This window comes from Thunnus albacares, chromosome 14 (assembly GCF_914725855.1).
Source record: "Thunnus albacares chromosome 14, fThuAlb1.1, whole genome shotgun sequence".
Lineage (NCBI taxonomy): Eukaryota > Metazoa > Chordata > Actinopteri > Scombriformes > Scombridae > Thunnus > Thunnus albacares.
The window spans coordinates 4,881,941-4,895,260 of NC_058119.1; the positions used below are offsets into that span (position 1 = coordinate 4,881,941).

Sequence of the window (13,320 nt, forward strand, 5' to 3'; positions counted from 1 at the left end):
GCACAGCCTCTCTGTTGTCACACATCATGCATTCATAACACCACACAGACACACACAAATACGAGCGAGGCTTCTCGTCCTCCTCATTCAAGCCTTCATGACAAAAACCACAACAACGTACATGAAGCATGATAAGTGTCGCTGGACAATATTTCTCTAAACTTGCTCCACTTCATTCATATTCTCCTTTACTACTTTTCTTTTTACTGTAGACGCTCTGATGTGTCAGTTTTTCATGGCCAAAACTGAACGTGAGAGCTCTTAAAGATAAAAACAGCAGCTACTACTGAAAGCACCTCCATAAATTCAATCCAATATCTGGGTTTTATGGACACATGTGGCAGCGGAGCAAGATTAAAACATAACATCTGGCAGATGATGACTAACTATGGAGTTGTGGAATTGTGTGACTACATATAATTAGTTTTTCCTCCAACTCATTGAGCATTTAAAATCACAGCATATATATCAGATTAAGCCTTGAACAACCTGTATGCAGTGTGAAGTGACATCAGATCCCAACCACGGTGCAACACTGTGTCGATCTGTGTGTTGTTGTGTTTAAGTGGAGGGACACGACAGTTGCCTATTTTCACTATCAGCATCTTTTTAGCTCTTGTTTGGTTTCCACTAACTCCAGTGGGTTTATCAGAGCTTTTTCAAATGAGGTTTACCAGCTGGAAAACCAAAACAATGAGCTGAAAGATGCTAAAATGCTCTGTAAAGCTGAGAGGTTTGAAACTATGAGTTATGACTTTCACATAATATACAGTTATTGGAACAATTGTTATAGATTATAAACTGATTAGCAAACCTTTAACTAACACACTCTGATCCTGATCTCTACTATGTGTTTAGTTTATTTACTTAAATGATTTCAGTTCAATATTAACTGTAATGTAATTATTAACGGTGCTTATACCTTTGTGTTGTTGTGTCTCTCCACTTTATCAGCATCCTTCTCTTTCTTCTTCTCCTCTTTTTTCTTCTCACGTTCCTTCTGTGGAGAAATAAAAAGAAAGAAAAGGATGTAAGATCCCTTCAGTCTCTTCAATATTCTATTCTTGGCAGAGTTATTGTGGAGCCTCAATGTTGAGCATTTAATGTTAAGGGTAACATTAGCAATAATAATGCAGCCTATTCATATATAATCTCTTAATAAACAAGGAGGATATAATCAACACTAAGGCCGTACCCAACTCAGAATTTTGTCAGCTGAATCGGATTTGGCTGATCAATACAAAGATTTGACTATTCATTCCTTTTTTTTTCATATGGACTATCTGGCAATCAGAAAATCCATTAGCATGAGTTTCAGTAATGATTTCGATCACGTGAACATGCAGTCAAATACAACAGACTCGTGGGAGCATATTTTCTGAGCATTTAAAAATCGATAAATGATAATAAAAGCTGCATATGATGCAAGATTTGAATTGTGTCCTATTTCAATTGCCAACATATAATATCGGGCTACAATATGGATTTGTTGGATTAATGAGTCAGGCAGCACACATGTATTTTTGTTGGAATCAAGCTCTTATAGCCTAATTTATTTATTTCACTTTAAACATTAAAAAAAATGTGTAAATGAATAAACAAATGAAACAGTTTGAAATAAATTCATAGCATTGTTCACTATGAAATAACTGACATCTCTTCTTCAACAGGCTGATACAGTATAGATGCAGTATGTCACACTAATAAATGACATGTTCCTGTCCTGCAATACCATAACTAGCATCATGCTTAAGCATGCAGAAAGGAGCCTTTAGTGGGAGGAAACATGCTTCCTGATGGTAAAGATTGGCTGTACCTCATAGCAGGTTGAAGACAATTAGATCTCATTCCTTAATGTGATTTTAATGTGCTCGCGATGCAGATTTAATGTGCAGACATTATTAGCGTGCGGAGAGTTGATGTAGTTTTTTCAGGTTGATGGATCTGTCTTGCTTTGTTATATGTAAATGAGCCAGCGCTGATGCCAGCCACCAACAGGCTTTAGCTAATGACTGTCAGGACGCCAGAGAGAAAAGCTTTAGCTTAGTGGGTGAAGCCTACTATCAAGCCATTACAGTAACAATAACAGTCTGTTTTTCTATGCGTCTCCCTCTGTCTCAATTCACAACACAATTACTTTATTGGCTTGTTTATTGTTATTTATGCTGAGATGGTTATTTGTCTTGAGAACATGATAAACAATAGTGCATAATCATCGATATTTCAAATAATGCAAAACAGAATTAAAATGGAGAACATGCAGTGAATTATTATTCTAGAGTCACTATCTTCTGTGCTCTATTGTGAGCATGCTTAGGGTCAGAAGTTTTTGGACTTTAGACTATAAATATTAAAAAATCAAACAGAGCATATTATAAAAACAGTCACACACATAAGGCTTCGGTCAAATGTCAAGGCAAGTGAAGGAGGAAAAAAGTTTCCTTTATGCTTGAATTTTAATTTCTTAAGATTTTATGACAGGAGAATGAAGGTAACAATGGCTACTGTTGACATATGAACAGAATTATAAGACACTGGCTTCTATTCTGGTTAAACTGGTCATGACTACAATGACTTCTGACTTAATATTCTTGCATACAAACAGCTGGTGAGCTATATTTTGGCTGCATATTTGTTAAAATATCCATCAGAAAGTTGTGTATATAATCTTTGAGGCAACAAGTTTCTGGCTCTATGTACTATGAGCTAATGAGGCTAGCATTGACCAATTTGCTCCAACAGCATTAGCAGGCTGTTATACTTCCATCTGATCATCACTAATAAAACACAGCTAATTACAGATGGGATCCTCCTCCACATATCATGTTGGCTATGTTTCTAACTTTGGTTATTTAATCACTTCATGTCTACACTGCCAGTGCAAACTTAAAGGAGCACTGATCCTGTGCAAAGGCGCAAATAATCCTGTGTAGCAGAGATCTACAACACACTTCTAAACACCACATGTATGAAATCAGTCTCTATTTCTTATATAGTGTATCATATGTACTGTATCATTTTATTTTACTGTCTGAATTCTGTGAAATATAGTGTGAAATATATGCAATATACCGTGCCCTCAAAAAAATCCACCGTGGCACGGACTACTTTCTGCTAACAATCCCACAATGCAATGTGTCACATTTTATAGATGCAAAAATTATAAATTAATTAATGTGATACTACAGCTGTTAGCGATGATGCAAATGACAGTGTTTCAAGTTACTGCTCACTATGGAAAATAACCCTGATGATGTCACAGAGACATCATCTTGGGCTTGAAGGCTACGAATTTTAATGGAAGGGCTTCATTACTGACTGAGGCACAGAGTTAGTGGGGAGACCTGGGGAGGTCTAACAAAAAATGCTACCGGCTGCATTATGGGAAATGTAGGATCGGACATTTTGAGGCCTGACCATTACTAAGGAAAGAAAGCCAGGATATCTCAGCCTCAGCTGCTTCAATTTTGACATTTCTGTTTTTAAAGGTGCCCTGTGGAGTTTTCCTGCAAACAGAGATATGTTTACATTCACTGCCTGTCGACGTAACGCATTCTGTGCATTCTTGAGGTCTTATAAATAAGTCTTCTTCACTGACTTTGCGGGCACATTGTTACACTTACTTGGACCTTACCACTATCAACTGTCAATCAGCAGAACAGTGTGAGTCCGTCAGCAGTAATGTGTGTGTGTGTGTAATGTGATAAAGCACTAATACGTGGTAGTCAAAAACTCCACAGGGCACCTTTAATCTGTCTCTCACGAGTCACAACTTTGTGGAAGTACAACACGAAATTGCTTGAGAACAAAGAGAAATGAAAAAGATGTTTCATCTTCTTTCTTCTTGTTACATCTTTAAACTGAGCAACATTTACCCACATGTGACAAGATACAATATGCCTGAATAAAGCCTTTAAACAAAAACTCCGGCCAGCTGACAGCAAGAGAAAAAAAATTGTCATGATGTCAACATTTTATGAGGTTCAGTAATCTCTGAGTTTTAAACAAAAACACTTACACAGGACATGACAACAACACCACAACAAATCTACATGACAACACCACAACAAAGCAACAGAAGAAAACCACAGCAAGTCACCAGCACACCACAGAACACAGAGAAGACCTGCACCTCCTGTCTGCTCCTGTCAGCCTGGGAGGACGGTGAGGTGGAGAGAGAAGCAGCTTCAGATGACTTCTGCTGGAAGACAAGAGAATTTCAGACAGAGGGCGAGACAGAGACGAGGGACTAAGAGAAGAAGAGACAAATAAATAAAGACAGAAGGAACAAGAAGAACAGAGAGGGAAGAGAGAGCATCGCACGGGGAGGAAAGTGAAGCAGAGAGAGAGCCGAGTTAATTAGAAGGAATGGAGGAGGATTTTCTCCACTACAGCAGAGAACTCTTCGCTTCAGTAGATGCTGCAAGCCAAGGTTATATTCAACCTTAAAGCCGCACAGGAAGAATGGTGTCAAAATAAGGTCACACAAACACACACACACATACACACACACACAGTTATAGCGTGTGCAGAAGACCTCTATTAATCTGCCGTTGACCTGTGAGAAAGAATGAGAGCAGGGCTTGAATTGAACTCTGCAGTCAACCAGCAACAGTAGCTGGTTGTTTTCACAGGCCATTTTTTATTTCCCTGCTCATCAGTGTTTTGTAGAGTGGGAAACAGTGATCTATCAGGGTGATGGCAAACCTATGACCCTGCGACCATTGTGGGACAAGTTAGACAAATGTGAACGGTAAGAAAGGTGAATGCACAGTCGTTTCTTTTTTCCTTACTTTAAAGATGCATCATTGATTGTTTTGGCCACCAGAATTTTATTTTGCCCTGCAGGTCCATGAAACGCTGATGATGCTGATATACAATAAACTGTCCAATAAGTGAGTTACCTGTTACTCTACACTCACAACACACAACAGGTTCCAAAATTACCATCAAATGAAAGAGGTCTGACTTTACCAGATAGCCGCTAACTTCGTCTGCTGTTTGGGTAGCTAAAAGCAGCTGCCTGCTGTGGCTGGAGCCTACGCTGATAAGAGTAGTGAGACTAAATCAAATCAGTAAAGCTATGGGCCACAAAACCAAACAATGAGCTATGAGAGGTTAAAAAGATGAGTAAAGCTAAGGGGAAATGCATATTCTCTGTGGGTTTGTTAATAGAAGTAATATCTATAAAATGACAGACCTCATTTAATCAGTTGTTAATATAAAAATATAGATTAGTACAGCTTTACAAGTGGAATTTCCTTTGTATTTAAAGTGCATAGACATTTCCTTTGTATCAGATGTACAGTAAGGCAGCCAAGCTCAAAATGTTTTTCATCATCATCATCATCATCGTCATCATTTTATTTATTTAAACCTTGAAGAAAGCGAAGAATAAGAACAATTAAGAAATTAAAAGCAATGATAGTTACAATCAATAAAATTAGCAATTAAACCTTGTAATTGACTCAACAGTATCAATGAAGTCAACTTGAAGTTTTTTTTAAGTATATTCTAAGGATGTGGGGCACAGTAACAGAAAGCAGATCTTCCTAACTCTGTATGAATTTTTGGTACTTATAAATAAATAAAAACAAATGCTGATCCCTCCTCACTGATAGAGCAGACAGGCCAGTTTTTGATATAGTAGGAAATGGTCTGTCCCATAACTATTTCCAATGATGAATCTTAATGTGGAGTGATATATTACATTTAAAGGTTTGAGAGTGGAACTGGCCGCCCACCCATAAATAACATCCCTGTTGTCCAAAACAGAGAGGAGAACTGCTTCAACAATTCTCGTAAATAAGGAAAGCAAGATTTATTTCTAAAAAGAAAGCCCAATTTCAATCTCAGCCTTGATAACAACAAGTAAGTTTTTATTGACTCACATGCTAGATATTTATAGTACTGCACTCTCTCTATTATGGTGTTATTAACAAAACAAATTTCAAAACTACCATAGTCAATATTTCTTGCATTCGAAAACAACATCCATTTTGTCTTTGTACAGTTTAGGACCAGTTTCAAATTATGAAGGTGTTTTTGAAAGAGGTTAAATGATAGCTATAGATTTTGAGTGACAGCATGAATAGAATCTGCACAGGAATAAAGACCGTATCATCCACGTATAGATGGAAATTACAATTGTACAATGAAGACATAATATTGTTTATATAAATAGTGAATAAAACTGGTCCAAGGACAGAACCTTGGGGAACTCCCTTTGTAATGGGGAGAAAAGAGGACTGGATATTACCTATCTTGACATACTGTAATCTATCAGAGAGATAATTCTGAAACCACAGGCAGCTAGCATTGTCAAAACCCAAAGAAGAAAGTCACTGTAAAAGCAGAGAGTGGTCAACTGTGTCAAAAGCTCTCATTAAAACAATAAATACAGCAGTTACAGTGTTTTCTCTTATCTAATGCTGAGATTATATTGTTAATAACTATAAGAGTAGCAGAAATAGTGCTATGCTTAGGCCTGAATCCAGACTGAAATGGAGTTAGTATGGAATGTGTGGATAAAAATGATTTCAACTGTTCATTAACAAGTGACTCAAGTATTTTTGCAAGACAAGATAGTTTTGAGATTGGACAATAATTATTTAATTCAGATTTGCTACCACCGTTATGGAGAGGAAGGCCGTATGCAAACTTCAGTCAAACTGTAGGAATGATGTAGAGCTAAGATTGAAAATATGAGTTATTCAGAAATTAGCTGTGCTGAGGATCTCACAGCAAACAGTTCCAGTTTGTCATCATTCGTTGATTTTTGCACATCAATATTGCATAAGGCATCAACTACCATCCTACTGGAGACAGGAAATAAGATAAAGGAGTGGTTTACTTCAGCAGTAGTATTAAGGAAGGATGACGTATGTTATTCCACACATTCACTAGGACCAACCCTAAGACTGTCAAATACCTGACAAGATGCAGCAAAATGATTGTTAAAAGCAGCACAAATTTCATAGCTATCAGTTATCTGAGTAAAGCCATTAACAACATAGGCAGGTAGAGAAGTGTTAGAATTTTTAGATTTGACTATTTTCTAGAATTTACTGGGGTTATAAGAGGAATTAGTAAAAGAGTGCAGATCATGGTCAGTTTTGGCATTTCTGACAGCAGCAGTGCACTTATTCTTCAACTGTCTAAAGGCAAGCCAATGACAAGGGTCTTTGGTGTGCCTAGCCAGAGCCAATGCTTTTTTTTCTTTGTTGCTTTGAATAAAATAAGGTGGAAAGCTCAGCAGGGAACCAGGGAGTAGAGCTACATTTTGTTCTTTTTAAAAGGTGCATGCTTCTCTAAAACTGAGTTAAAAAAAAAAACTTTGGTCAGGATCAGGTATTTTGAGAGAGTCGGTGATTGGACTGAATTTAATGACCAGGCAGACCTGTAAAGGCCATGCAGAACATGCAGAAAGGCCTGGTCATTAAAAATTTTTAAGTTTCTTCTGACCACTATGTGTGAATTAGTATTCCTCTGTTTCACATTTCTAATGCAAACAATCTGTCTGTTTGTTAATATAATAATTAAGCTTGACTTAGAGGAATCCTTCAGGTGTGGGCGAGTGTGTGTAAAATTAAGATTGTAAAAAAGTTCTTTAAGATTATTGGATGCTGAGATAAGCCAGTCTAAATTGAGATCACCAAGGATAATCACCTCTTGATCAATCAATGGTGCAATTAATTCACCAAATTTTTCTAGGGCAGGGGGCAGAAGGAGGTCTGTAGACCCCAATTACTCCTTCAAATTATTATGCCTCATATCAATTTTCAAGGAGATAAATTCAAATATTTAGGAATTGTCAGCTCAAGTACAGAGAGAGATGACTTTACATATACTGCCACACCACCTCCTTTGCCAGCTCTATCTGCTCTTAAAATATTAAAACCACTGAAAGAAACAATCTGATAATTAATCTATTTCTTCAGCCAAGTCTTTTCAAATCATAACATCCAGATGAGTTTGAGTTAATAGGATGCTTTAGTGATCATATTAGTTATGACTTAGTAAACTACGCATATTTAGATGTAAGAAACCAAAACCACTTCTAGTCTTGAAAATCTGAGGATCATTTAAATCATTTAAATTAGCGTCGGAAATGACGAGAAGACCCAGAAGTAGTCAAGTGAAAGCACTGGCTTTAGGCGATTTTGAGGCTGAACATTAACAGAAATGAGGTTCCTGGGGCATGCACCAGATTGTTTGACTGCAAATCTCATAGGGCGTTGATGATGAAAATGTCTGTCTGGTCCAAGTCCAATGGAAGGGTTACAATTGTTAAATGTGGAACCACTGACAGACCGGTCATTTCGAAAGTTGCGGGATGACATGGTTGGTTTCTGTGAGGAGCGCCTGAACGGAGGATTCCATATGCTTAAGTGGCAGATAGCATCCAAACTCCAGCTTTGTTCGGGTAGAGACCATCTGGACCAAACAATTTCCCAGAAGACGTTAAAATTATTGATAAAATCCACACCGAAAGTGTCACAAGCAGAGGACAGCCAGGTGCTCATGCTAATCAGACTGCTGCTTGGGAATGTCATTTGTGCAGATTTTTTTTTCTACTTCAGGGTGGGATTTTATTATGTCTGGAACTTTGTCTGAAATGTCAAGCACTTTGGCGCCAGGGAAACAGAAAGTATGTGCCTTTCCAACTCTCATGTTTCTGATAATCAAGTCTCTGATTATTAGCGTTGTCGGAGGCTTATGGGGATGTTGTGGAGAGGTGGCATTAGCAGCAGTATGGCAATCAGCAGCAGCATCCCGGCGGTCTGCAGCAGCCAGGTGAGTCACTGCTGGCTGCTCTCCCTGACCAGCGGAGCTGGACCCAGCACCGTGCTTGTTGTGTGCTGCACCAGCCTGCGGCCCAAGGCAGCAAAAAGGAGGCAGCAGAGCTACAACCCTCCCCTAATGGAAGGCCCAAGAGCAGTTTGGCATTAGATGGGGAGGTGACAGAGAAGCCTGTCACCGGCACTGTTGAATTTATTTTCAAGCTGGATCTCCTGAGGTTGTTGAGAGTGTTAAGACCGCTTGCCACCTTGTTTACCTCCACCAATGACAGATCAACCTTCTGCAGGCTCAGTATAGGGGGTAGAGCTGGCCGGAGTTTTGGGTTTAGCTCCCAAGAGGATCCAGGGATCTTCAGGCTGGCCAGGGGCAGCCTCAAGAGCTACAGTGGTGACGGAGCAGGACCATGGGATGGTGGTGTTGTTATCCACACGGACAGCTATTATTTCTCCACAGACAGAGATTATCACAGTGTCAGATGGACAGAAACACAAAGACGGAAAGATGGGGACGGGAGGGAGATATAAAAAGATAAAGTCAAGAAAAGATCATTCCCAACACCACATTTGCATGCATGGCTTACTACTACTTTCATGTTCAGGAGACTCGAGAGAATTTAAAGTAAGTTGTTTCTTTAAGATGGTCAAAAGCCTGTCTGGTGCTTGCCACAGCTTGGCATACACAAAGTCTGTCATTAAAGCAGTCTCTGAACAAACAATGAACACACACTTCACACACTGTCTATACTAATTACTGCCATTGTCAATCTGTTTTCAGAATTACCCCAATCAAACCTGATAAATATCCCATCAGCTGTTTCTCCACAGAAATTGTTTAATCTTTCCTGGCTGCAATGAGACATGCTAGTCAGATTTAACTAAACAATTGTGATGCTACCTTGGCCTCATCTTTATCATTTCCTTGTTTATTCTTCGCCATCTGGCTGTTTGCTGCCTTTCTACATGCGCCACAGCCTCAGATATCTCCCTTGAGATTTGTGCCTCGTCTTCACTTTATGCCTCTTAACGCAACAGCAGAACAAATTGGATCATTCCAAAAAATGGTGAATGTAATGAAGTCATTTTAAAACTTGAAATATGTATGTTTTCTTTGCAGTTTATTATGGTGGTGAAACAGTGTTCAGGATAGACGCCAGGTACAGTCAAAAATTTTGAGCTAAATTTACGTCACTTAACCCTAATGGCTACGCAAAAACAGAAAATATGTTTCGAACTTAAGTCTGTAAAAACTGTGAGGACAATTTTGAATACAATGTACAGGAATCAAAGAACTACACCCCTCCAATACACAGTAGTTCAAGGGGTAGTTAAAAATGGTGCTCATGGGTACACGACACCGGCCGCACAACTACTCCTACTTCACACTGGCTATCATCACCTCTAATGGTGAAGCTGGTATGCACAAGTCTCTGACTGAAAATGACAACAAAGGTGACAATGTCCTTGTTGAAATGGATTAAGAGTGCCAAGAGAAAATCGATTCTGATGGAAGTCTTCATTAAGCTCCATTGCCAACTTCAGTAGCTCTCTGCAGTGCGAATCACACATGGGTTCAGGTGTCCTGCATGAGTCCAGTATTGCAAACCTGTAACCAACCCATTACCTGCTTACTCATTACTGTATCTCTAAATAAATTCCAAACCGACCCGACCTGTTAAAGCAAGACCTACAACCTGACCCGCACCTGTAATCAAACAGGCTCGGTGGTGGCTGCTAGCATGTGTAGTAAAGGCAAAAGTTGGGGTAGCAGGAATGGTGGGAGCACACAACAGTCTGAGACATAAATAAATGTTAAATATTAAAAAAAACAACAACAAAAAAAAAACAGTGACACTTGCAGATTATGGAGGCCAAACCACAGAACTCGCAATGTTGTCTTTGGATAGTATTTGTATGTGTTTTCAACTGCTCAGAACAGCTCATTAACAGAGGTGCACACAGACCTCTGCAAACTCCTGTGTATTTCACTCAGATCTGGTACACAGTAGATACAATACATTCAATAATTATTTAAATCCACAGACACAGCAGATGGATTTAAATTACCTTCTAGTCACTGGTCTTTTTATAATTGTGAAATACTTTCTAACTTTAGAGATGTCAATGGCCAGACAACCGCTTTTCACACTGACTGATATACTGAACATCAGTATTGTTGAACATTCTTAATTACTGGTCCAAGTCACCAGCTTGGAAGATCTTTGACCACAAGACTCACCACTTGAACTAATGTCCCAGCATCATCTCATACCATAGTACTGTACATCCAAAAATCTGAACTAGTGATCAAATTCTTCATGGAGACATTATGTATGTGTTGTTCATCTGCATTGTTGCCAAAGCTCCAATGTTTCTGAATATTGTTTTTACTTCATTACTCATTATTACTATTTAAATTGCTAAAAAAAAAAATGGAAATGTGTCCTGTCAGTTTGAGGGTCTGGAACATAGACTGTATACAAGATGAACGTAGCAAGGTGTGACATCACTCATTGGTTTACATTGGAGCTGTTTGAATCCCAGAGTTGGAGCTAGGATGTTTCAAATAAGGAGTGCAGGTGTTGCCTTTAATGCTCTGGAAACACAACATTATCTCAGACTGAAGCAAACACTAGCTTACTGGGAACACTGAGTGGTGCTACTTTAGCTAAGTTGTACTAACAGGGCAGCTACTGCAGTCAAGTAACATTAAACTTACTGAAATATTGCGATAATAGTCTGGCTCAGTGCAAGTCCCGGAGGCGGGGAGAGCAGCAGGTGAGCCAACTGTCAATCACAGCTGTCAATCAACACCCACACGGCAGACATCAAAGCTACTATAAGTCTTCAGATCTTATTAACAGAGCAATAATTTCCAAAATGACCACCAGCACACTTATTAGAGGGCCTCAATTTAGCATTTAGCATTAGAATTTCGTGTACTTCCACATTGGCTTCAACCTTAAGCCTTGATAGTTGCCGCTTGGCCTGGAGCCAGGCTGCAGAGTTCCAGTAGTAGAGGATGTTACACCATTATAACTCTGCACACTCTGCTGCATTTGCTTCTGTCTGAAGCTTAAATGAAAGTAAGCAATGCAAATCTGTAATGGAACTGTATTACAGCCCTGTTTTGGATGGCTGATAAAATACACCAAGCATTCCTTAGCTAACTCTTAAAGCCAGCCAAAGAAAAATGAATTCTCAGAAAGACATTACATTACTAACATCAACCCCTCCTCACCTCCTTCATACCATGACTTCCTCCTTTCCTTCCTCACCACCTTCTTTCCCTGCTCCTTTTGGCTCTCTAAACTACCTTAGGTTACAAACTAACACTGGCTGTGTCTTTCTTAGGGCAGAACAGATGAATGCTTTCTACATTTCCATCTTTTTCCCTCCCTCCTCAACTGTTAAGGCATCAAACGACTGCTTGCTCTTGTTGCCTGTGGTGGTGAAAAGAGCGCAGCTGAGATGTGAATTCAGAGCATTTCCTAGCCCCCTACTTATTCTGTTGATGTCTTTTGGTTTTTTTTTTCTCTCTCTCTCTCTCTCTCTCAAAACTTCCTCCTCTTCCGACTTTGATGCTGCCGGAGATGTCGACACAGCACTAAACAGGCACAGATGGACTGATAATGAAGATAAAGAGAAAAGACGCTGGAGGGTAAGAGGGAGAGGAGCAGTGCGAGCTGGGTGAAAGAGGATGAACAGAGGTTGAATAGATATTAGGACTTAGAGATAGAAGTGCTGGCTCTCCACCGTGGCGAGTACTGATAGTGAAAGAGAAAGATGGTTAACATCTTAACAGAAACTTGTCTGCTGGGTAGACCTTTAACAGCTTCATTTGTACTCTTGCAGAGGACACTCGCTGAAGCAAAGTCGAATCGTTGTACAGAGACTAATAAAACAAGAATTAGGAAGGCTGAGGGATGGGTTTAATATAACTGTAATATAACTCAGCAGTCTTCTCATAGAATATTAAGCCAACTGAATGACCTTGAGTCATGTTTTGTGGCACGGTTGCATTAAGTATCATAAATCTCCTTGCAATGACAAATGGGTGTACTTATACAACTTAATGACAACAAGAGATACAACATGGATCTTACGCTAACGGCCCATTTCTGTCTTTCTGACTTTGCTAAAAGTTAAACTTTAAGCAAAGTCTACAGCCCTGATAACAGCTCTGTTTGGGTTTAGTCAGGCAGCACTTTAAGCTAAATGCTAACATCCACATTTTAATGTCACTAAACTTCCCCAAACACAAAGTAATCAAGGCCAATGAGAATGTCAATAGTTTTGCAGGCACAGTATTTTGTATTGTATTGTGTAAGCATCGGACAAATTGACATTTTGACCTGATGTTGGCATTAGATGAAAAGTGATTACAGTTCATTCTGAGGGGGACATAAATATGTGTACTACAGATAGACCAAGTAATCAGTTTGGCTGATTAATCAGCGCCAATAGAACGTTTTACAAACAATCGGAATAGGCAGAACTTAGCTCCGATAGTGGCTGATGG

At 39.2% G+C, this 13,320-nt stretch overlaps 1 protein-coding gene across 5 annotated transcripts in view; it reads right to left on the reverse strand.

Annotated features, from left to right (window-relative positions):
• The window catches only part of smap1 (small ArfGAP 1), a 112,242-nt gene that overhangs the window by 62,765 nt on the left and 36,157 nt on the right, over positions 1 to 13,320 (reverse strand). For 2 of the 5 annotated variants that reach the window (XM_044372802.1, XM_044372801.1), the window contains exon 5: positions 923 to 1,000. The exons of 1 other annotated variant lie outside the window; for it this stretch is intronic. In XM_044372802.1, coding sequence (XP_044228737.1) covers positions 923 to 1,000 — 78 coding nt within the window. Of the gene's footprint in view, positions 1 to 922; positions 1,001 to 4,132; positions 4,202 to 13,320 lie in introns of all 5 variants that reach the window. 2 more of the 5 variants (XM_044372800.1, XM_044372799.1) reach the window with 2 other exon arrangements.